The following is a 22426-nucleotide window of genomic DNA, read 5'->3' as shown; positions in this document are numbered from 1 at the left end:
CACACACACACACACTCTCGTATATATACAGTATTACAGTGAGTCCGCCTCGCTCTGAGGTCTCTACTGTTGGGAACTGAAAGCCTGAAAGCAGTGGGAGGCGACGGGATCCTCCACATCTGGTCTGGATGGTGAGTGCCGGCTGACCGCTTCCTGTTTGTTTACATGCGCTGTCCTTTGATGGATCTCCGTTGAATAGAGAAACATCCTGCAGCTTCTTCCTGCTACAGCTGCAGACGATGAGCCTCGTCTCGACGCTGCCGCTCGTTTTAAAGATTAGGGTGGAAGCTGTCATCCTCATGGTAATTCATAGCTGGGTAGCCATGGTGAAGTCAATCCCCCCCACACCCCTCCTCCTCCTCCCTCTGCTACTGCTGAATGCATTAGTCTAATGAGATGTCTGCAGCCTGTGTGCAGCAGCAGCAGCAGCAGCAGAGTGTTCACCAAACAGGGACGAGGGGAGAGATAGGATGGCTTCTCCTGCACAGTGACGATTCAGAGTGATAGTCGCCTCTTAGTCTGCTGGGATTTAAGACAAAAAGGTCTCGACTGTTGGGCTTTCACAATAGGAGACAGTAGGTAACAGCCCCCCGCCCCCTCCCCTCTCAGGTTTATTGGTGTGTTCTCCGAGCAGGATGGAGGTGCTGTTTCCTCCACAGCTCATGCATGGCTGCCCTTTTGTGTTGTTTGATTACTGAGCTGCTGAGTGCTCTGCAGTCTCTCAGTGTTTGGATGTGTTGTGCACCTCTGCCGGCTCAGTGTCTGCTGTAAATGGATGCTAATGCTGCTCTCCAGCACGTACGGTGCAGGATGATTAATGTGCACGTAAAGTGCACGCTCAGATGTGTTTCTCTTTCCTTTGTCTGCAGCTCCAAATGAGTGTACCTGCAGCCACGGCACAGAAGTCAGACAGCAACAACAGTGAGATGCAATCAGCTGCAGTGACTCCCTCCTTCATCCCCAGCCAGGCGGGGAAGATACCGGGCAGGAAGAGAGGGAGACCCCCCCTCCGCAATGTCGCCAAGATGGATTTTCCTAACCGCTATCCCGAGTCGCTCCCGCCGCTCAAAGTGCCGAAGAAGAGGGGGAGAAAGCCGGGCTTCAAGGTCAGCCAGAGGGGGAAGGAAGGGGTGATAGGGTGTGTGGGTGGGTGCAGTGTGTTTAAAAATGCATGTGTACACAGACACACAGGCTCCGTGCCCTTCAGACTTCACAGGACCTCAGTGTAACATCTGTTTGTTCTGCTGCAGTCAGATATCATCACGTTATTTCATTACAACCACGGCTGTTTTTGCCGTTTACTTCCTCGTCTCTGCAGGATTTGGATGCATGAATAAATAATATGACCAAACAAACTTGTCGTCCTGCAGCTCAAACCTCGGATGGTGATGACACCGCTGGCTATCTCTCCGCCCAGCAGCACCCCGGAGCCCGACATGAGCTCCATCCCTCAGGATGCTGCCACCATCCCCCACTCGGCCACGCCCCAGGTGCTCACAGGTACGCCACCCGAGCACTCGGTCTGGTCTGCAGCGGCTTAAAGACGCTAAAATGGTCACCAGACATTTCACCTGCTGCTCCATTTCTTGTTTCAGTCTGTATCTACATCAACAAACAGGCCAACACCGGCCCCAACCTGGACCGCAAAAAGATTCAGCAGCTGCCCGACCACTTCGGGCCGGACCGACCGTCGGTGGTGCTGCAGCAGGCCGTGCAGGGCTGCATCGACAGCGCCTTCCAGCAGAAGACCGTGTTCACCCTCCTCACGCAGGGCTACGGAGGAGAAAAGATATCAGGTGTTGTACCAAGACCTCGCTCAGGTGTTCCTCTCTGCTTGTTTAACACTTTACCTGCGGTGGTGCTGACACAAACACGCCATCAGCTCAGGTTGAATGAAGTGATGTGGAGGAGGCTGCGTGTGAGCTGTGTTTCAAGTGGTGCCCCGTTTCTGCTCCTGCAGCCACGTTTGATGGGAAGCAGCATCTCCTGAGCCTCCCCGTGGTGAACAGCATCGACTATGTGCTGCGCTTCCTGAAGAAGCTCTGTCGCAGCCTGCACTGCGAGAACCTGTTCAGCGACCAGCCCATCACGCAGCACAGCGCCGCCTCCTACCACTCCGACGGTACTTCACTCCCACAGTTCACTGCTCCGACACGCAGGCTACAGGGTTCCGTCTCTGATTCCTCCGCCCTGTCTGCAGCTGAGACATCGATGGCAGACGACTACCACTTAGACCAGTTGGATGGGAAGCGCTACTCCCTCGACCCCGGGGACTCCGCCTTCGGCTCCATCAGCTCCTCCTACTCCCCAAAGTCCTCCTACGGGTTCCGTTCGTCTCAGCAGTTCCCCAACGGCTCGGCCTCCATCGGCATGTGCAGGCAGTCGTCCAGCAGCCCCAACACGTTCCCCGAGAGCAACAGGACAGGTGGGACGTCCTCGTGAGGACGGTGGTGACCTTTGTCTCGACGAAACACAAACGTAAAAGCTGCTTTCTTCTCTTTGTTCCTGCAGGAGGATATAACGCATCTCCAGAGTCGCAGGAGTCCAAAGCTCCGCCCAACAAGGACCCGTCCACCTGGTCGGTGGAGGACGTGGTGTGGTTCATCAGGGACGCGGACCCCCAGGCTCTCGGCCCTCACGCAGATGTCTTCAGGAAACATGTAAGTCAAGTATTTCCTCCACACGTCACCTACCGATGTCCCTTCCTCTCTGACTCCAATGTCCTTCCGCTTTCCTCAGGAGATCGACGGGAACGCTTTGCTGCTCCTGAAGAGCGACATGATCATGAAGTACCTGGGACTGAAGCTGGGCCCGGCCCTGAAGCTCTGCTACCACATCGACAAACTAAAGCAGACCAAGTTCTGAACACTCACTTTAAATCCAGCAGAACGTTCGACTGAGGTCACGTCTGAGGGCCGCGGGTCCGAGAGCCAACTGGAGGAGAGGAGAGTCTCCAGGGTGACGAGGTTCGTCGCTTCTTTTCGAGTCCCCTGAAGGGGCCACTTCCTGCTCTGCAACTAAAGTAGAAAAGCAAAGAGGTTAATCTTCGTTTTCCCTCCGAATCCAAGGGGAGATGTGATGCTTCAGAAAGAGTGAAACGGTCAGTGAAACATTCAGGTTTACTTCATCTTCAGTCTTCACGATGACATCTGTAACATCTGCAAACTGAGACTACAACAGTTTTCGGATTTACATACATTTTTGCCTGAAAAAATCTGCAGTGATTGATTTTTCAGCCAATGATGATTGGCTTCTAAACCTTCTCAAATAATATTATACTTGCTAGAAAATGTTACAACATTACCATTTACTTTTGGAGTTGAGTTTTTGGCTGCCAGACATTCGATCCCTTTTAGCTCCGTTTTTGGTCTCCACCGACTCCTGGAGGAAAATATCTGGCTCGTTAGATGTTAAACACTTTGTTCACCAGCTGTTTTCAAACTGTTTCTGGGTTCAAATGGAACTCGTGGTTACAAACACGGGAAGTCAGCAACATGGAGGGCGTCTAGAAGCCACAGAGGCTAACAGTTTATTAAGTTCACAGGAAATACAAAGACACAGAGGGAAAAGATGAGGCTGTTGGGAAGATTAACATTTTCCTCAGACATAGACTATTATCTAAATTATGAAGACAAACTCTACATGACTAAAACTACAATATATTAGCTTAACATCCAACCGAACATGAACTTCCATGACCTCTGACTTTTCTGTAAACAAACACGTCACAACTGGTGAACTGGAGGCTTGTAGAACATTTAAGAGTTCCGACGTGGTGACTACCACAAGAGGGCGCCGTTGGTACGGACTCTTCTCTGTACACGGTGAATACGACAACGTTTGAATGCAGCATGTATTTGTTGGTGCAGCAGAGACAGTACGACAGGTGCACCTCACACCTGGAGACTCTACTCTCTTCCCATTGGCTCACGGACCGGAGGTGAGGTCAAAGATTCCCATGATGTCACGTCGTGATGATCACACCTTCAACTCTCTCTCCACTTCCTGGCTCAACGTTTGGCACAGAATACCGAAAACGTATGTTCATTCTTAATATATTTATCCATCATCTGTTCAACAGAAAACACTTTATACCTTCAGAAACTGTGTCCAACGTCGCTGTACGATCTTATCGTGTTTACTGAGATGAAAACATATCGATAACGGTGCATTATTGATTTTTGATCGAGAGATTCAAAAAATCATTTTGATACTATTTTTTTCACATTACTTTTAAACAAAAAGGTTCACCATTGAATTTTTTTTTTTTTTTATTATTAGAATTTTAATATTAACAGCAGTATAAGCAGAACAAACAGCCTCCATAGAAAGACTGCAGCTCTCCTGTAAATACACAGTATATAAAGGAAACGAGAGCATTGTGCGCGTGATATATTTATGTTTCTATATGCAGGATTGTTCCATGTTATCTCCACAGCCTCCACATGTTTTTAATTAAAATTCATATGTTTCTATCCAGCATCAGTGATGATACAGAAGTTAAATGTTACACATGTAAATGGTATATAATATAATATTGCTTTTGTACACCACTTTAGGTGTACAGTATGCATCCTTTTCTAATCAATAACCTTTGTAAGTGAATGCTGCTGTCAGGATATTACATGTAAGCCATGCCTAGTGAGATCAAAGCAAGGTGTTTTATTTTGAAAATCACTATGAAGAAGTGTTTTGGAGGAAGCTGAATGGGTCAGGACTCTACGCCGGTGCTAAAAATAATCCACGTATTTACCTGTTTGCTTTCGTGTTTGTGAGATGTAAAGAAACTCCCACATGTACGCCGTGCTGTATGTGAGTATTAAATTATCCGACATGTTCGTGAGACTTTTCTTTTCTGGGCTTCGGCTCGTCCTGAATGCACCCAGATTTGGATTTTGGTCCGCACGTCTGAGAATCATGTTGGCTGCGAACCTCATCTGTTCTTCAACACGCATGATTTAACAAAGGTGACCTACATCTGCGGCTCTCAGGCAGCCTCTGGTCCTTACAGGGCCCCAAGTGGGTCCCCATAAATCAGAAACAGCTTCATTTTGTTTCTGTTTTACCTGCAGGTAGAATACTTAGAGAAAATCAACAGTTTCACTCAGTATATCATGTAATTCTGATCAAGTTCACACATCACAGACAGTTGGGACGCTGTGTAAAATGTAAATAAAAACAGAATGTGATGATTTGAAAATCAGGTAAATGCATACTTATTTAAAAATAGACCAAAAACAACATAAAATGTTGAAATGCTCATTTTCAGGGCCCTCAGGCAGGCACTGCATTAAAAACACCAATCTGTAGTGGAAATCACTGCATGGGCTCAGGAACCCTTCTGAATACCATTGTCTGTGAACACAGTTCATCACTGCATCCACTAATGCAGGTTAAAACTCCACCATGCAAAGAAGAAATCAGATATAAACATGATCCGGAAACACTGCAGCCTTCTCTGTGCCCGACAACGGAGCCAAGAATGGGACAACATTTCACTTTCAAAACTCCACAAACTGGTCTCCTCAGTTCCCAAATGTTAACAGAGTGTTGTTAAAAGAAGAGGTGATGCAGCACAGTGGTAAACATGACCCTGTCACAACTTTTTTTTGAGACGTGTTGCTGCCATCAAATTCAAAATGAGCACATATTTTTCATAAAACAACAAAAATTCTCAGTTTCAACATTTGATTGCATTAGACTTTGGTCTATTTTCAATAGAATATTGGTTTACATGATTTGCAAATTGTAATTCTGACATGTTATTTTAGATTTTCTACATTTATTTTTGGTAAAATATCACATTTAATGACATACAGTGCATCCAGAAAGTTTTCACAGCGCTTCACTTTTTCCACATTTTGTTGTTAAAGCCTGATTTCAAAATGGATTAAATTCTTTTTTTCCCCTCAAAATTCTACACAGAATACCTCATAATGATGAAGTGAAAATGTTTTTTTTTTTTTAATTTTTGCAAATCTATTAAAAATAAAAAATGAAAAAAATCACGTACATAAGTATTCACAGTCTTTACCATGACACTCAAAATTGAGCTCAGGTGCATCCTGTTTCCACTGATCATCCTTGAGATGTTTCTACAACTTGATTGGAGTCCACCTGTGGTAAATTTAGTTTATTGGACATGATTTGGAAAGGCACACATCTGTCTATATAAGGTCCCACAGTTGACAGTGCATGTCAGAGCACAAACCAAGCCATGAAGTCCAAGGAATTATCTGTAGACCGCTGAGACAGGATTGTATCGAGGCACAGATCTGGGGAAGGGTACAGAAAAATTTCTGCAGCATTGAAGGTTTCAATGACCACAATGGCCTCCATCATCCATAAATGGAAGAAGTTTGGAACCACCAGGACTCTTCCTAGAGTTGGCCGCCCGGCCAAACTGAGTGATCGGGGGAGAAGGCCCTTAGTCAGGGAGGTGACCAAGAACCTGATGGTCACTCTGAGAGAGCTCTAGCATTGCTCTGTGAAGAGAGGAGAACCTTCCAGAAGGACAACCATCTCTGCAGCACTCCACCAAGCAGGCCTGTATGGTAGAGTGATCAGACGGAAGACACTCCTCAGTAAAAGGCACATGACAGCCCACCTGGAGTTTGCCAAAAGGCACCTGAAGGACTCTCAGACCATGAGAAACCAAATTCTCTGGTCTGATGAAACAAAGATTGGACTCTTTGGCCTGAATGCCAAGCGTCATGTTTGGAGGAAACCAGGCACCGCTCATCACCTGGCCAACACCATCCCTATAGTGAAGCATGGTGGTGGCAGCATCATGCTGTGGGGATGTTTTTCAGCGGCAGGAACTGGGAGACTAGTCAGGATGGAGGGAAAGATGAATGCAGCAATGTACAGAGACATCCTTGATGAAAACCTGCTCCAGAGCGCTCTGGACCTCAGACTGGGGCGAAGGTTCATCTTCCAACAGGACAACGACCCGAAGCACACAGCCAAGATAACAAAGGAGTGGCTTCGGGACAACTCTGTGAATGTCCTTGAGTGGCCCAGCCAGAGCCCAGACTTGAACCCGATTGAACATCTCCGGAGAGATCTGAAAATGGCTGTGCACCGACGCTCCCCATCCAACCTGATGGAGCTTGAGAGGTCCTGCAAAGAAGAATGGGAGAAACTGCCCAAAAATAGGTGCCAAGCTTGTAGCATCATACTCAAAAAGACTTGAGGCTGTAATTGCTGCTAAAGGTGCTTCAACAAAGTATTGCGCAAAGGCTGTGACTACCTATGTACATGTTATATTTTCACTCTTTATTTTTAACAGATTTACCAAAATTTTAAACAAACTTTTTTTCACTTTGTCATGATGGGGTATTGTGTGTAGAATTTTGAGGAAACAAATTAATTTAATCCATTTTTGAATAAGGCTGTAACATAAGAAAATGTGGAAAAGTGAAGCGCTGTGACTACTTTCCAGGTGCACTGTATAATTTCACATAACAAACATTTACTTTTGGCCCTTCATAGGGAATAATTGAGGCCCCTCTGCTCTACATATTCCCAAATGAAATTAAGATTAATCACAGCAGTGCATTTACCAGTCTGAGCTCCTCTGGAGAAGTTAAAGATGAAATTAAAGGTTATAGAATCACACTCAGTTGCTCATAGATAAAAATACACTGTAATTTTTGTGGCATCACTCCAGAAACACGTTCGGGCAGATAAATATTACAGACAAACCTGATCTATTTCTTTACTTTCTGCAAAAAGAAAAGAAGCACTTTTTATTGGACCGATTCCATTATTTATTTTATGACTTCTCTTCATCATTTTCCCACCTGAATTTTTACTCTCTGAAGGAGAAAGTAAATCTGGGTTAAATGAGAGCTGGATACACATCTGAAGACGACCAGGGGACACAGCTGAAAGCTCTGGGAATATAATGTTAGAATAAACCTGAAGATTTCAGACTGAAGGAATGCAAATATTAAAATCCCTTAAAAGACTTTATTTTGTTGTGTGGTCACATTCGGAGGATTTGGGAACCCTGAAATTAATTTAATCTGTTTGTCATTCCAGTTGCAGATTTATTGAATCTAATTCCTGATTGCTGAATAATTTGGTGTCCTAAATGAAGAGCTGCAGATCAGATAATCCAACATGTTTGGTTTGGTGGTGCTGACCATCCTCATCACGATGAAGAGCCCGTTATAAGTGAGCCTCCAGCAGCAGCAGAGCCTCAGTGAACTTGTGATGAGCCTGTGATGCGCACGGGTGACGCCGCTCCTGTTAGTTGCAGCAGCACAGACTGGCGTGGGATCATCTGGAGCAACGTCGGGAAAATCCACACATTTCATTAACGGCTGCTTTTTTATAAAGAGGCGCGCGGTGTTGAGAATAATCCCGGTTGGGCATCGGTTTTCATCAGAGGGGGTTTTCTGGACTTCCACAGCAGATCCATTCCGCGGAGACGCAGCAGAAACGGGCTGTAATCAGGTAAGAAGTGAAGCCTCACATGTCCGTGTCGTGTCGTGTTTTTCTTTTGTGACATTTTAACGCAGCAGAGCTTCGTGTTAATGTCGTGCATTATGTTTCTCATTTTGCTGCCGTGAGGATGAATGGGGGGGCTGAAGAGAGGGCTGCCTCTGGCACCTGCGCAGCCCTTAATATAAAGCCTCTGCGTTTTGCCTGGAAACAACCAGAAACGAGGCAGTCAGGGGCCATTACACGAATTAACCAAATGTCATCGAGAATTCCGCAAATAATTGGCCTGTGTGCGCCTGTAATGAGGCTCTGCGGCGCACCGAGGGAGCTGCCCTGCCTATTATAAATAGGTCTGTGTGGTTGTTGCATTTTGACATGTTTGTCGGCCCGATGCGCGCGGAGAGCTTTGATGAGGAGCAGGATGAAGATGTGCTCTAGAAATACTCTCACTGCGTCGTTTCCATCGGAATGCAGCAGCGATTGCCGCTCCGCTCTCAGGAGGCGGTTAGCTTTAATAGCATTAACTCGGATGTCATTGCCCAATGCGTGAAATAAAACCGCATCTGCTGGCCTGTGTTTGGCACAAGCACCCCGTCTACCTGTGGCCTGTCGGGGACGAGGCGGGTATTTGTGTTAAAACGGTGCAGCTGCAGCACGTCGAGCCGTTTCTCAGCTCTCAAACACTTCTGTCATCTTCCTGCAAAATGTTTGTCCTCAAGGTCATTCATGGCAGCCCGCTTCAGGGACAGCAGCCAGACTCGCTTCTGTAATTACCACCCGAGCAGGCCAGGGCTGACCGTGTGACACGCAGGGGATGCACAGAAGACGCTGTGGTTTGCACTGATTTAGGCTGCAGCGCACATTTAGTGCAGTTTGTTGTGGAGGCCCGAGCAGATGCAGCGCAGTGTGAGGAGCTGTCCAGGCTGCTGCTGCAGAGATGTGGACCATCTACTGCTCTGCTGGGCCGGACTTCCCCACAAAGTCCCCCTCTCAGTATGCAAATATTATTCTGCTGCCTCATTTGTTGAATTATGAATCAGAAAATGACGCATTCTTGGCCACCTTATGTCATCTGCCACAACATGATTCAATAATTCATGACTGAGGTGCCTCTGGCAGGCTGCTTGTGCTGACATGATCTCTGCTGAGGGCTTTCAGCGGTTCTGCTCGGTGTGTGGATGCAGACCGGTCCGCGATATTCCCCTCTGATCCAGTGGCCTGCTATGGCTCGCTGCCCTCACTCATCTGAGGATTTACTGCAGCAGCGCCTCTTCTACTACCCAGCAGAGCCTCTTCTACTAGCAGAGCCTCTTCTACTACCCAGCAGAGCTTTGTTGTCTCTGGCAGGTTATAGGACAGTGTTTGCAGTGGAAACTTGATAGCAGCGATCGAACATTTGATGAACTGGATCTGCTGTGACGGTGATGATCCAGGTCAGACTGGCACGAACAGGCTGCGGGACAGAAATAGAACAGGAGCAAATATCTGCTGCCGTCCAAGAAATAACACGCATTTACTCTCGGCACTCAGGTCTGGAAACATAAAAGAGATGTTCGTCCATTATTCACATGTTCTCGCACCGCAGGCATCATGGGAAAGCAGAACAGCAAGCTGACTCCCGAGGTGATGGAGGACCTGGTGAAGAACACAGAGTTCAATGAGCACGAGCTGAAGCAGTGGTACAAAGGCTTCCTGAAGGATTGCCCCACTGGCCGGCTGAACCTGGACGAGTTCCAGCAGCTGTACGTGAAGGTTTGTGGGACCCGTCTTCTGTCCGACCACCTCGTCACGCTCCATAACAACCGCTGCTCTAACTCAGATCTCTCCTGCAGTTCTTCCCGTACGGCGACGCGTCCAAGTTTGCAGAACACGCCTTCAGGACTTTCGACAAGAACGGAGACGGGACCATCGACTTCCGAGAGTTCATCTGCGCCCTGTCCATCACGTCCCGCGGCAGCTTCGAGCAGAAACTCAACTGGGCCTTCAACATGTACGACCTGGACGGCGATGGCAAAATCACCAGAGTGGAGATGCTGGAGATCATCGAGGTACAGATTAATGAGAGATCAGGCTGCTGCTGCTGCTGCTCACCTGCAGAGCTCCACAGGCTGCAGACAGCCTCCTGCACATGTGTATTGAACTACATTTTCTATTTCTGGAAACACGATGAGGATAGTGAATCTGATACGTCAGTGATATCGGAGCATATTGAGGAGTTCTGTAATGATGAACGAGGTGTTTTATTCTGAAACTATATCAGAGGTTTACTGGTCAGAGAATCCCCTGTGTTTTAAATATGGAGGAAAACTGAATCTTATTGATCACTATGAACTATAAAAATAAACAGGTTATTGATTTATCATATAGATGGATTAATCATTGAACTATTCCAACTGTTAACTTGCTGCTTTTAGTTGAATGATTCTCAGCATTGACTATTTTTCCAATTGTTTATCATTTGATTTAGCAAAAATATTTCACTGGATTTCAGTAATTTATTTATTATCGAGGGATTTTCCACTTGTATAACAATTTAAACTATTTTTAGCTTCATTATGTCATCTGTAATACCACTCAGGGCCACTAGGTGCTCTCGCCAATAGACTCCCATTGAAAAAGCATCAAGTTCTCAAAGTCAGTAAATGTTTCCCACAAGTCATCATGGTGTCATTAGATAAATTCCCTCCTCTTTATTATTATTATTATTTCTGGTGGTTCATCTGGAAATAATCCCATCATGAATTAGAAAAAAGCTTAAAAAAAGCCATATTTTGGGAGGCATAGCCATTTGATTGACAGGGCTGTGGTGGTCAGGTTTCCAATATAAGTGGGTGGGGCATAGTTCAGATCCACTGCTCGATCCTCCCCACCGCGTCCAACCAGCAGTGATGTCATCGTTGGTTTGTGAACGTTATGAAGCCTCCATTTCAGATTCTATCTGTCACCATCTTGCTAGTTCGGATCGGTTTGGAGCAGGAAGTGACCATATTTGGACGAGCTGGGGGAGGAGCCAGCGGTGGATCTGACTGATCGGATTGGAAACCTGACAATACTACGTCCCGCCCACCGATAGCTGTAACCTGACTGCACCACGGGCCTGTCAATCAAACAGATACTCCCCTCCCCCCAAAACACATCTTTTTGAAGCTTATTTTATAATTAATGAGGGATTATTTTCACATTGACCTCCAGAAAACTAATAAGAAGGAGTGACTTTAGCTAATAACACAGAGATAACTGATGGAGACAATTTATTGACTTTGTATTTGATGAGAAGTTGAATGGGAGTCTATGGAACCGGAGACTTTTTGGAGCCGACCTCTAGTGGTATATAGTATTGCAGCTTAAGGCCTAATTTTTCAAACCCGGAAACTACGTCCACTTTTCTATACAGTCTGTCGAGCATCACATCCTCCTTTTAAAGAGCAGTAGATGATTAGTTGGACTCACTTTTCTGCGTGTGTGAACACACTCAGGCTCTGCTGTGTTACATAATGAATCTCAGTCCTCGGCTGACTCCTCCCTGCTCCTCACCCACAGGCGATCTACAAGATGGTGGGCACCGTGATCATGATGAAGATGAACGAAGACGGGCTGACACCGGAGCAGCGGGTTGACAAGATCTTCAGCAAAATGGATAAAAACAACGACGACCAGATCTCATTGGAGGAGTTCAAGGAGGCGGCGAAGAGCGACCCGTCCATCGTGCTGCTGTTGCAGTGTGACATGCAGAAGTGAGGCGCCGCCGCCCGCTCCTCCCCCCCCCCACCTCCCCGCCTGTATCCTCACACTCTGGACAGCAGCACACGTTTTAATGTCTCATTAGGTTCTCTGCCATTTCCACAGGAAAAAAAAAAAAAAAAAAAAATACAACAACGCTTGGACTATTTTTCAATGGACTCGCTTCTTGTGGTCGTATGCATGAGAATGTCAAATGCTGAATAATTTTGAATCTAGCTATAAGATATCATCCATTTCTATTTGAGAACATGCCAACGTGATTTGTGCACAGTTACCCTTCACACCCCCATCCAGCCCTTGCTTGTATCTCAGTGGAGCACTGCGTTCAGTTCTGTTCCTGCAGTATTTAGGATCCCCGGTGTTCACTGCTGCAACTGCTGTACGCTTTACATGATAGTAACCGATCAATAACTCCTATGATAATTGTAACCGTCTCTACTATCCAGACATGGAGAGCAGAGAGGCTCCTGTCTGTTCCAGATGTTCTCGCACCACGGAACCCAGAAGAGTAGGTTCTTTGCATGCATATATTAGGTGTCAAAAAAATATTTAAAAAATAATATTTATATATATATATATATATATATATATATATATATATATATATATATATATAAATAATCTCTTACCTTTTGCATCTGTAGGTGGTTATAAAAGAGAAACCCTCCAGTTCATTTAGTATTGTTGCATGGGATGTACAGTATGTGAATCATTAGCCGCACTTCAGTGGGAGCATGCTTCCCTCCATCCCACGCACACACGTTACCGTGTGACACGAGAGTTTCGGGGAGACGTCGGGGCTGCAGGTGGAGAGCGGTCACACCAACATCGTCTTTATGTTTTTCGCTTCCGTGGCTTCAGGGATGAGCAGAAACGTCTCTCATCCCGACTTTATGATTACATAGTTGTGCTTCAACGTAGCGGAAAGGCCCAGATTCAGCTCTCACACATCGTCCCCCACAAACATCCACAATTGGCTTCTTTCTCTGGCTGCTTATTTGATTTAAAGAAAAGAAAAAAAACAACGTTAAATTAGACTCCGAACATATCGACATGTTTACAGAAGTGAAGAGCACTGCTAACCGACCACAGTCTGGGCTTCTCACCTCGCTGCGACGAGCCGACTCCCGACGCTCCGATTCCAAAGCAGCACCAAGAGGGAGAAAAGCCTCTCACATGTTTACTGGACACAGCATTCCTTCGTATCCTACATTTTTGTAAGGAGAAACTTTTTAATCGAAAGGTCTCATCTTGTGTTCGCAGCGGTCGTGAAAGGTGCAGGACGCTCAGAGAGGCGCTCGTTAAACAGACGGTTGGTAGAAGTTTGAGGCTGTTAAGCTGCTCGTCGTCCTGCAGAAGCGTTTCGTCGTTCTGTCTATAACACGACTGAAACCGACCCTCACACTAACGGTGTCTTTATGATTTACGAGTCTGGCCACCACGTCAGATTCTCTGTCGACTAAATGTTTATATCAGATATGAAAACTCATGATACAGTGACTGTATTCTTTTATACATGTGGCATGTGTTGCACCCAAAATGAATTCTGTAGTGATTAAAATGAATAAACCATCAACAGGCTTTTTCAAAAGAGTCGGGCTGCCGGCTGGAGTTTATGATGATGATGATGATGATGATGACGGGGATAAAGAGTTGTTGATGTGTGCATGATCAGAAACAGGCTGAGGTTTCATTTATCACAGTTTTTTTATTTCACTGCTGCTGAAGTTCTTCCACACTTAGATGCATCTCTCTAATATCTTGTGCATGTGGCAGATTATTAAGTGTGATTCTCATTCAGCACAGCAGCGAATGTTTTCTGCATCGGGAGTCGACTTCTAAATTACCAGAAGATAAATTTAAGCTGCTGCTCGAGGCCCTGACTGTTAACTTGATGCAGTGTATGAAGGGAGGATGGTTGGTTTACACGGTGGTGAGGGTCTGAGGTGCTCCGACTTTTATAAACAGACGTGTATATTTAACAGAAGAGGAAGACTTCGACTCACCTGACAGAGGTGAAGTTCGTGCTGATGTTGCCGCTTCTCACCAACCTGAGAGGGATTTTAAAAAGAAGAAGATTTATTAAACATTATGAGCCCAGTCGTTGCTTTTCTCCGTGAGCAAGATGAACCAGGATGTAACGTGGAATAAGAAGACTGATGTCTAAGCCGTCAGCCTCTTCTGGGGAAAAAAACCCCACCTGAAACAGATGTGTTCCTCCAAAGTAATCCCTACCTGCAGAAGAGCTCCTTCAGCACTTGCCACTCTGTCAGCTGCAGTTCAAACTCTGACTTTTACAGCGAATGAAAAACATCAGTCCAGCTGTGGATGTAAATAAAGAGGCAGATGGCACAAAGCAGGACCGTTCATACATTGCTAAGTGGAGAGTGTTTACAGCGTCAGGAGATTGACATACCAACTGAAGGAAGGTTTCATTCGACTGGTCGGGCTCACCCAGATGTGACAACGTCCTGTATCTGCAGAAGGTCAGCTGATTGGCTCCTCAGCCTGCAGGTCAGACGGATGGTGGTCTGCCAAGAAAAACAGAACACCTTCATCTCTCAAGTCTTCTTCATCGCTGCTGAGCTTCCTGCAATAAGTTTTACATTAGGAGTCTATTCCTCATCATCATCATCTTACTTCTCCGTCACTTAAATTGAAGACCATCATCATGCAGATGACATATTTAAAACTGCACTTTTTTGTACATTTGACATTGCAGTAGTTATACTGCAGATTGCATCATTAAATGCAGATAAATTACGTTAAAAACCTGCTGTATCATATTTGAGAAACACATTTACAAACAAAGTTTCACTAAACGAAGAGGTACAAAATATGAAGTAATTATAAGTTCCATCAATACACTTCATATTTAAATATTAGTAAAAATATTAATGTTTTTCTTACCTCAACTTTTTCTAAACTGGAAAAGATTTTCCTGCCAAAAAGCAGTGCCTCTCACCAAGTGATGAAAGACATTTTGGATCTGACGACCTACTGTAGTGCACAGATAATCCACCAGGGGGCAGCTTGTATACAACAGGTTTTTCTGGAAAATATTGATCATACTGATGATGTGGAAGTCTCGGAAACTCAGGCAGCAAATATGATACAAACATAGAGTTAAAAAAAAAAAATAACTTCTGAGTATGCAAACTGATGTAATTTACCTCAAAATTACTACAGACGAGTCATCTAGTAGTTAAACTTAAGATCTCTGCAGTATTTCAGAAACCCTTCAGAGTGTTCAAGACTTCAAACAAAGCAAAGAACGTAGCAGGTGATAAAACACTTCCTGTTAACTTTACCTGTCGGGTCCAGCCTTCTATTTGCACGGGCAGACAGACTTCCAGCTCGGTATGTGGACTGAAGCGCTCACAGTTGTTTGTGGGTGTGGCTTAAATCCACGCTACCCAGTGATTGGCTGCCCACCCACCTGCTCCTGAAAGTTACTGTGGTCTCCTCAGGTTTTTTTTTTTTTTTTTTATATAAAAAGAAGAATCCCTCTTTGATCACCCAGGAGCACGCGCGTGCAATCAGAGTCCTTAAAAAGCCAGGTGGGTGTAAGCCCCGCCCCCTCCAACACCCAGCAGCTGATTGAAGAGAAGAAGATGAGTGTCTGCAGACAAACACGGTGAGAAGAGAAACCCAGCGGAGTGTTTAGATGGTTGAACATGTGATTAGACATGAGAGAAGTGATGAACTGAGGTTTATACTGTGAAGCAGGATTATAGAGGTAACTTCCGGTTCACTTCCTACCGGGACACATCACCATGGTAACCTTTTTATTTTTTATTTTTTATTTTTTTTTATTTCATCCTACAGCAGAAACCGAAGCTTTGAAGACTTGTGCTTGTTGGAGCCTACATGTATATGACAGAAAACCAATTCACTGGTTTAAATTATGTTTTATATTTATTTCTCTTTTGCTCCTCAGTTCATTAATAAAAAATGAGGCTAAAACTGTCATACATGTCATGAAAATACATAGAATAACTAAATGAAACCCTGGGTGGACACGGCGAGTTGTTAACCAGCTTCGTGTGACTTCGTTTGTCAGGGTTTGTTAAGCCAGATAATGGAAACATTTCCTGGGTTAGTTTGTTGAACCTGCTTCGTAGTTCAGGCCTCAGGAGTCACTTCAGTTTCAGTTCATACCTGTGGTTTATTCTCACCTGTCGTGCCTGGACTGCAGAGCATCACAGGAGGGTCTTAGTCTCCAATCTTAAGGTCCAAAAAACTGTCAATACAAAACAGAAAATGATCAACAAGTTAGGTAAAACAACATTCTCCTCTTTAAACAATTATATATATATTTTTAAACTATTCGGGGAAATATATAATTTATTTAAAGTGACTCACAGCTCTTAGAAATCACTTTACTGTGATACCGGTTTAGTTATTTTGATGTAAAGCAGATTGTAACTTGGTGACATTACCTTTGAGTTCTCTAAAAATTGTAAAAAGGACTATTTTCTTCAACATTAATACATTTTTCTCCCCGTTGCAGGTGTATTTGAGCTCTGAGCTTCATGATGTGTTCGATTCCTGGTCTTCCAATGTCGGGATCAGAAGTACCTGTTCTCATCACACGGGTGAACCTGAACCCCGGCTGTGGTCTTGTGGAATTATGGGTAAATATGGACAAAGGGAGAAAACATGTTTATGAGCAGATGAGAGAAAAGATTCAGACTCCCAAGAGAAGGTTTAATGGATCGGAAGGGAAATCGGCGGACCTGTGTCTGGTCTGCTTTAGTGACGCCTGGCACAGAGCTCGGATTGTTTCCGTTCAAAGTGAAACCTATGAAGTTTTCCTGATCGATCAGGGACAACTTCACGTCGCCACAAGTGAAGCTTTAGCGTGGGGCCACACGGACAACTTCCTCCTCCCTCCTGAGATTGAATCCGGCGTTCTCGCAAATGTCGTCTCTGTCGAGGAGAAGTGGTCAGAGAGAGCCGAGAAGTTTTTGATGTCTCTGCCTGGAAAGAAGTCGCAGGGACTGGTTCAACAGGTGCTGATGCCCGACAGGACAATCCTCCTGGAAATACCCGCTGTTTCCAAGCATTTGTGTCAGATTGGAGTTATGAAGACGATCCCGGTGGATGAGTTTAAAAGCCTTGCACTGAAGTGTCTCCACAAAGAAGAGTCTCCTGACGTCGTCCGTTTATCACAGGAACTGAATCTGAATGATCAGTACTTTTACCCTGAACTTCTGCCGGACGGTTTTGAAACTGTTCATGTCACAGAAGTAACTGACCCTCTGAATATTTTCTGCAAGATCTTGATTTTTTCCAGAGCACTGGAGATCTTGTCTGAACAGATCCAGCAACATTACGAAGAGAGCGGAGATCTCGGAGAGGCCCGACCGCAGACCGTCGCGGGTCCGTGTGCCGCCAGAGGAACTGACGGCAGATGGCGTCGCTCCTTACTGAAGCAAAACACTGCGACTAGCGACGGTGCTGTAGAAGTCCTGCATGTGGACGAAGGAAAAACTAAAGTGGTTCCTGTTGGAGACGTCCGACCTCTTCTTGGAAAGTTCCTGAGAATGCCAGTTGTTACGTACGTTTGTGCTCTGACGGGAGTAAAACGCACGGGGAGAGAGTGGACCGCAGACGAGACGGATTACTTGAAATCGCTGCTCCTGAACCAGACATTCGTTGCAAAGTTTGACCACCACAACACGTCTGAAGATGTCTATGATGCCACTCTCTGTGCAGCTGATGACACATGTATCAACGATTGTTTTATAAAGAAGGCAGGACTGACTCCGCCATCAAAGCCTGAAGGAGATGGTTTAAATGAACCCATTCTATCATCACTCCTCAGTTCACTTGGAGACAAAGGATGCACGGAAGTCAAAGAAACGAAAAAACAAGTCGTCGATGGTAAGACGGATAATGTAGCCTTACCTGGCGCTGATGATAGTCATACCAAAGCGCACTCTAAACACCAGGACCCTGTGAAACACATCTATAACCGTCTTCCACCTGGTTTGCCCTGCAAGATGCTGCACGCTTGTGATGACGATGTGTTTGCTGCAGGAAGTCATGTCAACGTCAACGTGTCTTGCATCGAAAGTCTGCAGAAGTTTTGGTGTCAAACAACAGAACATTGCGACTCTCTTAGACGCCTCATGCAAGACCTGCAGAACCACTACACATCCGCCCAGGCTCAGCTGCTCGTCGAATCCGTCTGCGTCGCCCGTAATCCCGACAACAGCGTGTGGTACAGAGCGAGGATCATTGCGAGCCGCCACTCCACCGCCGTAGATGTGAGATTCATCGACTATGGTCAAAGTCGAAAGGTCCCTCTGAGAGACGTGTGTCCCATCGATCCGTCTTTCTTACAGCTGGATGCGCTGGCTTTTCAGTGTTGTTTATTCAATCCAAAGACCGATCCCACCGCTGCGACGTGGACTCACTCTGCATTAACGGAGTTTAAGAAGTTTGTGGGTTCAGGTGCTTCGTCCAACACGAGGCTAAAATGCATCGTAAAAGCTGTAACATGTAACAACGAAGAAGGTCCGGTCAACAGCGTAGATATCGAAGCAGCTACTGGCAGCGCATGCACGCTACTGGCTCAGAAATGTGCACCATCTGAAGCTCAGGTCCCATTGGATGCGTACACCTACTCCACCTTCAACATTGAGGTGGGTGGGAAGGAAAAGGTGTGGGTGACCTCTTCAGAGACCGTCGATCACTTTTACTGCCAGCTGGACAGGAATTCTCCTTTGTTTGACAAACTGAAGGAAAATGTTGCGCAGCTCCTCAACCAGCCGCCGTGCTCCAATCTCCCCCCCGGACTGAACAGTATTTGCTTTGCCAGGTACACTGATAACGAGTGGTACAGAGGTCAGGTAGTAGAAATGTCCCCAGAACTTAAAGTGCACTTTGTGGACTACGGGGATACCCTCGCAGTGAAAGAGGCTGACCTTCGCCCCTTCCCCTCTGACGCCAGTATCGCCAGGTCTGTTCCCGTGCAGGCCGTTCTACTCGCACTGTTCGATGTCCCTGCAGAAGTACCAAGGGAAGTCAACCAGTGGTTTGCAGAGGAAGCCATTGGTCAGAGTTTTACCATTTCAGTGGCAGCGAAAGGGGAGAAAAGGAAGCTGATTGTGCAGCTGATGTTTAATGATTCAGTGAATGTAAACGAGGCCGTCAGAGAGAGGATGGCTGGTCTCGTTCAGCAGCAACCCGACAGCTCAAAATCAACCTATCAAGACTGTCGGAAAAAAGAGCTCAAGAAAGCATCGGCGTTGACAAAGACGGTGGAACAACATGGAGTCCACAGCAGTGACAGAATGTGTGCTGGAGATGAGCTACAGATGAGTTCAATAGCCTCTGAACAAGAGACTGAACACGTAAAGACTTTGGATGAAGGAAGAACCTTAGAGGTCATTCCCAAGGAGAATGGAACTGTGGCAAAAGACGGACACACTGACTCCGAAATTAAACTGCCTTCTCTTCCCAGAAAGGTGAACATCTCTATGTACAAGAGGCCGAACATTTCTCAAAGCAAGACAGAGGTTTACGCTTCCTGCATCGTCGGGCCACATTACTTCTGGTGTCAGTACACCGACACCGAAGACCTGAACACCGTGTCGAAGCTCGCTCAGGAAGCTGGATGGGCAGAGCAGGACGGGACGTTCCCCGAGACACCGCAGCCTGGCAGTCCATGTCTCGCTCTGTTCTCCAGTGACAACCAGTGGTACAGAGCTCAAGCAATTCGGCGAGCTGACGACACACTCCACGTTCTATTTGTTGACTACGGAAATGAGTCTGAAGTTGACATTGTAAATGTAAGATCGCTGCCTCAGAGTCTGCTGGAGTTTCCTCCGCAGGCCTTTCTGTGCTTTCTGGATGGTTTTGACGAGTCAAAGGGCTCCTGGGATGATGAAGTTTACGACGACTTCTACAATCGGTTGGTTGATAAGCAACTCAAAATGACAGTCTGTAAAATTGAGGACCATTCAGAGGCAGCGGTTCCTCAGTATACAGTGAAAACCGAGTGTGACGAGGTGGTCATTAACGACTTAATGCAGAAATACTGGAAAGCATCTTCTTCAGAGCCGTCTAAGAAGGTGATGGAACAAACAGAAACTCTCCTCCAAGCTGTTCAAACGAAGGACAACACGACCAAATCTGACGTCTCCAAAGGAATCAACAACACTGACTCGTACAGGAAACCAGAGATTTCCAAAGATACGTTCGAGATGGTGTACGCCTCCTGCATCATGGAACCTCATTTCTTCTGGTGTCAACACGCCGACACAGAAGATCTCTGTAAAGTGGTCCAGCTCGCTCAGGAAGCAGGACAGGTGGAGTCAGACCTGATGTTCCCTGAGACTCTCCATCCTGGCAGTCCGTGTCTCGCTCTGTTCTCCGGGGACAACCAGTGGTACAGAGCTCAGGTAATCCGCAGAGAGGATGACGTACTTCATGTTGTGTTTATTGACTATGGAAACGAGTCGAATGTTGGCATGAAGGATGTGAGAGCGCTGCCTCAGAGTCTGCTGGAGACGCCTCCTCAGGCCTTTCTGTGCTGTTTGAAGGGATTCGACAAGTCGAAAGGTTCCTGGAAAGACGAAGTTTATGACGACTTTTACAGTCTTCTGGTGGATAAACGACTGAAACTGACCGTGTTCGGGCTGGAAGGCAGTCACTCAGAGATGGAGGTTCCTCAGTACTCTGTGGAAATCGAGGGCGACGGAGTGGTCGTAAACGCAGCAATGCAGAAACGCTGGAAACCAGTCTCAGAAGAATGTGATACGACAGAAAGCCCTCGAAGAGAAAATGTCATCCAGGGTGGAAAAACGGAGTCCAACACACCACATGTTTGTGTTTTCAAAGGGAATGCAACTGCATACAAAGAGCCAGAGATTTCCAAAGATACGTCCGTGATGGTGTACGCCTCCTGCATCGTGGAGCCTCATTTCTTCTGGTGTCAACACGCCAACACAGAAGATCTCTGTAAAGTGGTCCAGCTCGCTCAGGAAGCAGGACAGGTGGAGTCGGACCTGATGTTTCCTGAGACTCTCTATTCTGGCGGTCCATGTCTCGCTCTGTTCTCCGGGGACAACCAGTGGTACAGAGCTCAGGTAATCCGCAGAGAGGACGACACACTTCATGTTGTGTTTATTGACTATGGAAACGAGTCGAATGTTGGAGTGAAGGATGTGAGAGCGCTGCCTCAGAGTCTGCTGGAGACACCTCCTCAGGCCTTTCTGTGCTGTTTGAAGGGATTCGACGGGTCGAAAGGTTCCTGGAAAGATGAAGTTTACGATGACTTCTATAGTCTTCTGGTGGATAAACGACTGAAACTGACCGTGTTCGGGCTGGAAAGCAGTCACTCAGAGATGGAGGTTCCTCAGTACTCTGTGGAGATCGAGGGCGACGGAGCGGTTGTGAACTCACTAATGCAGAAACACTGGACAGGATTGGACTCAGACGACACCTCGGCAGGAAGGTTGGAGTCAGGTTAGTAGACGAATGTTTGGCGTCATTTTCTGAAACTTTAAAAAGGTCTTTCTGCTAATGTAGGTTTGTCTTGTGGTCCTCAGTGGACCAGAAAGAAACCAGGACGATTGATGAGAGCATCGGGGGTTAAAGTCATCTAACAGATGTCGGCTAAATGTAAGGACTTCACTTGTATGGAAGTTTATTACATACAGTATGAATTATTCATATTTCGACATCACCAAGTGAATTCCTAGAACTGGAGAAAGAAAGAGCACATTCAGTGTTCTTCAAAAATGGTCTAATCTTTGTTTCTTCCAGCTCTGTTGGGGAACCAGGCTGACAGACCCATCAACCACGTTGGTCTTGGTAGAAATTCTGCAAAATACAATGAAGCTTGTGCAAATAAACAATGAGTACGTGCATGGATGAAAGAGTGAGTGATTATTATTTGCTTTGCAGGGAGAGTGGGAAATAGCGGGAGTTCTGGCTGCTCAGTATCTGGACTCTCATTCATTTGTGAATTGTTCAACTTTGCGATAAATCTGTGCAGTCAAAATCTCCAGATAAATATTGAGGGTTTTGTTTATTTTTCCTCTTGAACTATTGGACAGATATGATGTATAAATTTTGTTCCACAGATTTTTTTATGGGGTTGTTTCAACTCAGATTTACAACCTTTGACTAGCATTTGGACAAAAAAGACGACCTGAATTTGGTCAGACACTCAAACATTTAGCCTTGAAATTATGGTTTTAGTTTTATATATAATACG

General features: G+C 45.9%; 3 protein-coding genes across 6 annotated transcripts; all 3 read left to right on the top strand.

Moving 5' to 3' along the window:
- The first annotated feature begins 45 nt into the window (after positions 1 to 45).
- Positions 46 to 4838, top strand: LOC138204982 (sex comb on midleg-like protein 4). 4 transcript variants are annotated; one of them, XM_069160586.1, is made up of 8 exons: positions 46 to 131; positions 870 to 1106; positions 1371 to 1500; positions 1596 to 1796; positions 1961 to 2122; positions 2201 to 2425; positions 2512 to 2660; positions 2740 to 4838. In XM_069160586.1, the coding sequence occupies exons 1-8, from the start codon at positions 129 to 131 to the stop codon at positions 2863 to 2865; spliced, it is 1233 nt and encodes a 410-aa protein (XP_069016687.1). In that variant the 5' UTR covers positions 46 to 128; the 3' UTR covers positions 2866 to 4838. The 4 variants fall into 4 exon arrangements, with proteins under 4 accessions (XP_069016687.1, XP_069016684.1, XP_069016686.1 ...); XM_069160583.1 differs by having other exon boundaries at positions 1596 to 1820; XM_069160585.1 differs by lacking the exon at positions 46 to 131 and adding an exon at positions 404 to 575 and having other exon boundaries at positions 1596 to 1820.
- A 3368-nt stretch (positions 4839 to 8206) lies between these two features.
- LOC138204978 (visinin-like protein 1) lies at positions 8207 to 13785 on the top strand. Its single transcript, XM_069160580.1, has 4 exons — positions 8207 to 8463; positions 10037 to 10203; positions 10284 to 10499; positions 11992 to 13785. Exons 2-4 carry the CDS (start codon positions 10042 to 10044, stop codon positions 12187 to 12189), a joined length of 576 nt encoding a protein of 191 aa, XP_069016681.1. The 5' UTR covers positions 8207 to 8463; positions 10037 to 10041; the 3' UTR covers positions 12190 to 13785.
- Positions 13786 to 13874: 89 nt separating this feature from the next.
- Positions 13875 to 22127, top strand: LOC138204977 (tudor domain-containing 6-like). Its single transcript, XM_069160579.1, has 4 exons — positions 13875 to 15829; positions 16706 to 21672; positions 21756 to 21828; positions 21973 to 22127. The coding sequence occupies exons 2-3, from the start codon at positions 16728 to 16730 to the stop codon at positions 21800 to 21802; spliced, it is 4992 nt and encodes a 1663-aa protein (XP_069016680.1). The 5' UTR covers positions 13875 to 15829; positions 16706 to 16727; the 3' UTR covers positions 21803 to 21828; positions 21973 to 22127.
- The last annotated feature ends 299 nt before the right edge of the window (positions 22128 to 22426 follow it).

The sequence above is a fragment of the Embiotoca jacksoni genome, unplaced genomic scaffold, assembly GCF_022577435.1.
Source record: "Embiotoca jacksoni isolate LCO1_2020_lvr unplaced genomic scaffold, fEmbJac1.0.p SCAF_27, whole genome shotgun sequence".
NCBI lineage: Eukaryota > Metazoa > Chordata > Actinopteri > Embiotocidae > Embiotoca > Embiotoca jacksoni.
The sequence above is the reverse complement of the archived record's forward strand: the minus strand, read 5'-3'. Positions and strand labels throughout refer to the sequence as shown.

Coding starts and splice junctions, on each gene's coding strand:
- LOC138204982 (XM_069160583.1), top strand. Junction 1,501..1,595: donor CACGCCCCAGGTGCTCACAG/GTACGCCACCCG, acceptor TTCTTGTTTCAG/TCTGTATCTACATCAACAAA. Junction 1,821..1,960: donor TGTACCAAGACCTCGCTCAG/GTGTTCCTCTCT, acceptor CTGCTCCTGCAG/CCACGTTTGATGGGAAGCAG.
- LOC138204978 (XM_069160580.1), top strand. CDS start 10,042: ATGGGAAAGCAGAACAGCAAGCTGACTCCCGAGGTGATGGAGGACCTG. Junction 10,204..10,283: donor TCCAGCAGCTGTACGTGAAG/GTTTGTGGGACC, acceptor TCTCTCCTGCAG/TTCTTCCCGTACGGCGACGC. Junction 10,500..11,991: donor AGATGCTGGAGATCATCGAG/GTACAGATTAAT, acceptor CCTCACCCACAG/GCGATCTACAAGATGGTGGG.
- LOC138204977 (XM_069160579.1), top strand. CDS start 16,728: ATGATGTGTTCGATTCCTGGTCTTCCAATGTCGGGATCAGAAGTACCT. Junction 21,673..21,755: donor GGCAGGAAGGTTGGAGTCAG/GTTAGTAGACGA, acceptor TGTGGTCCTCAG/TGGACCAGAAAGAAACCAGG.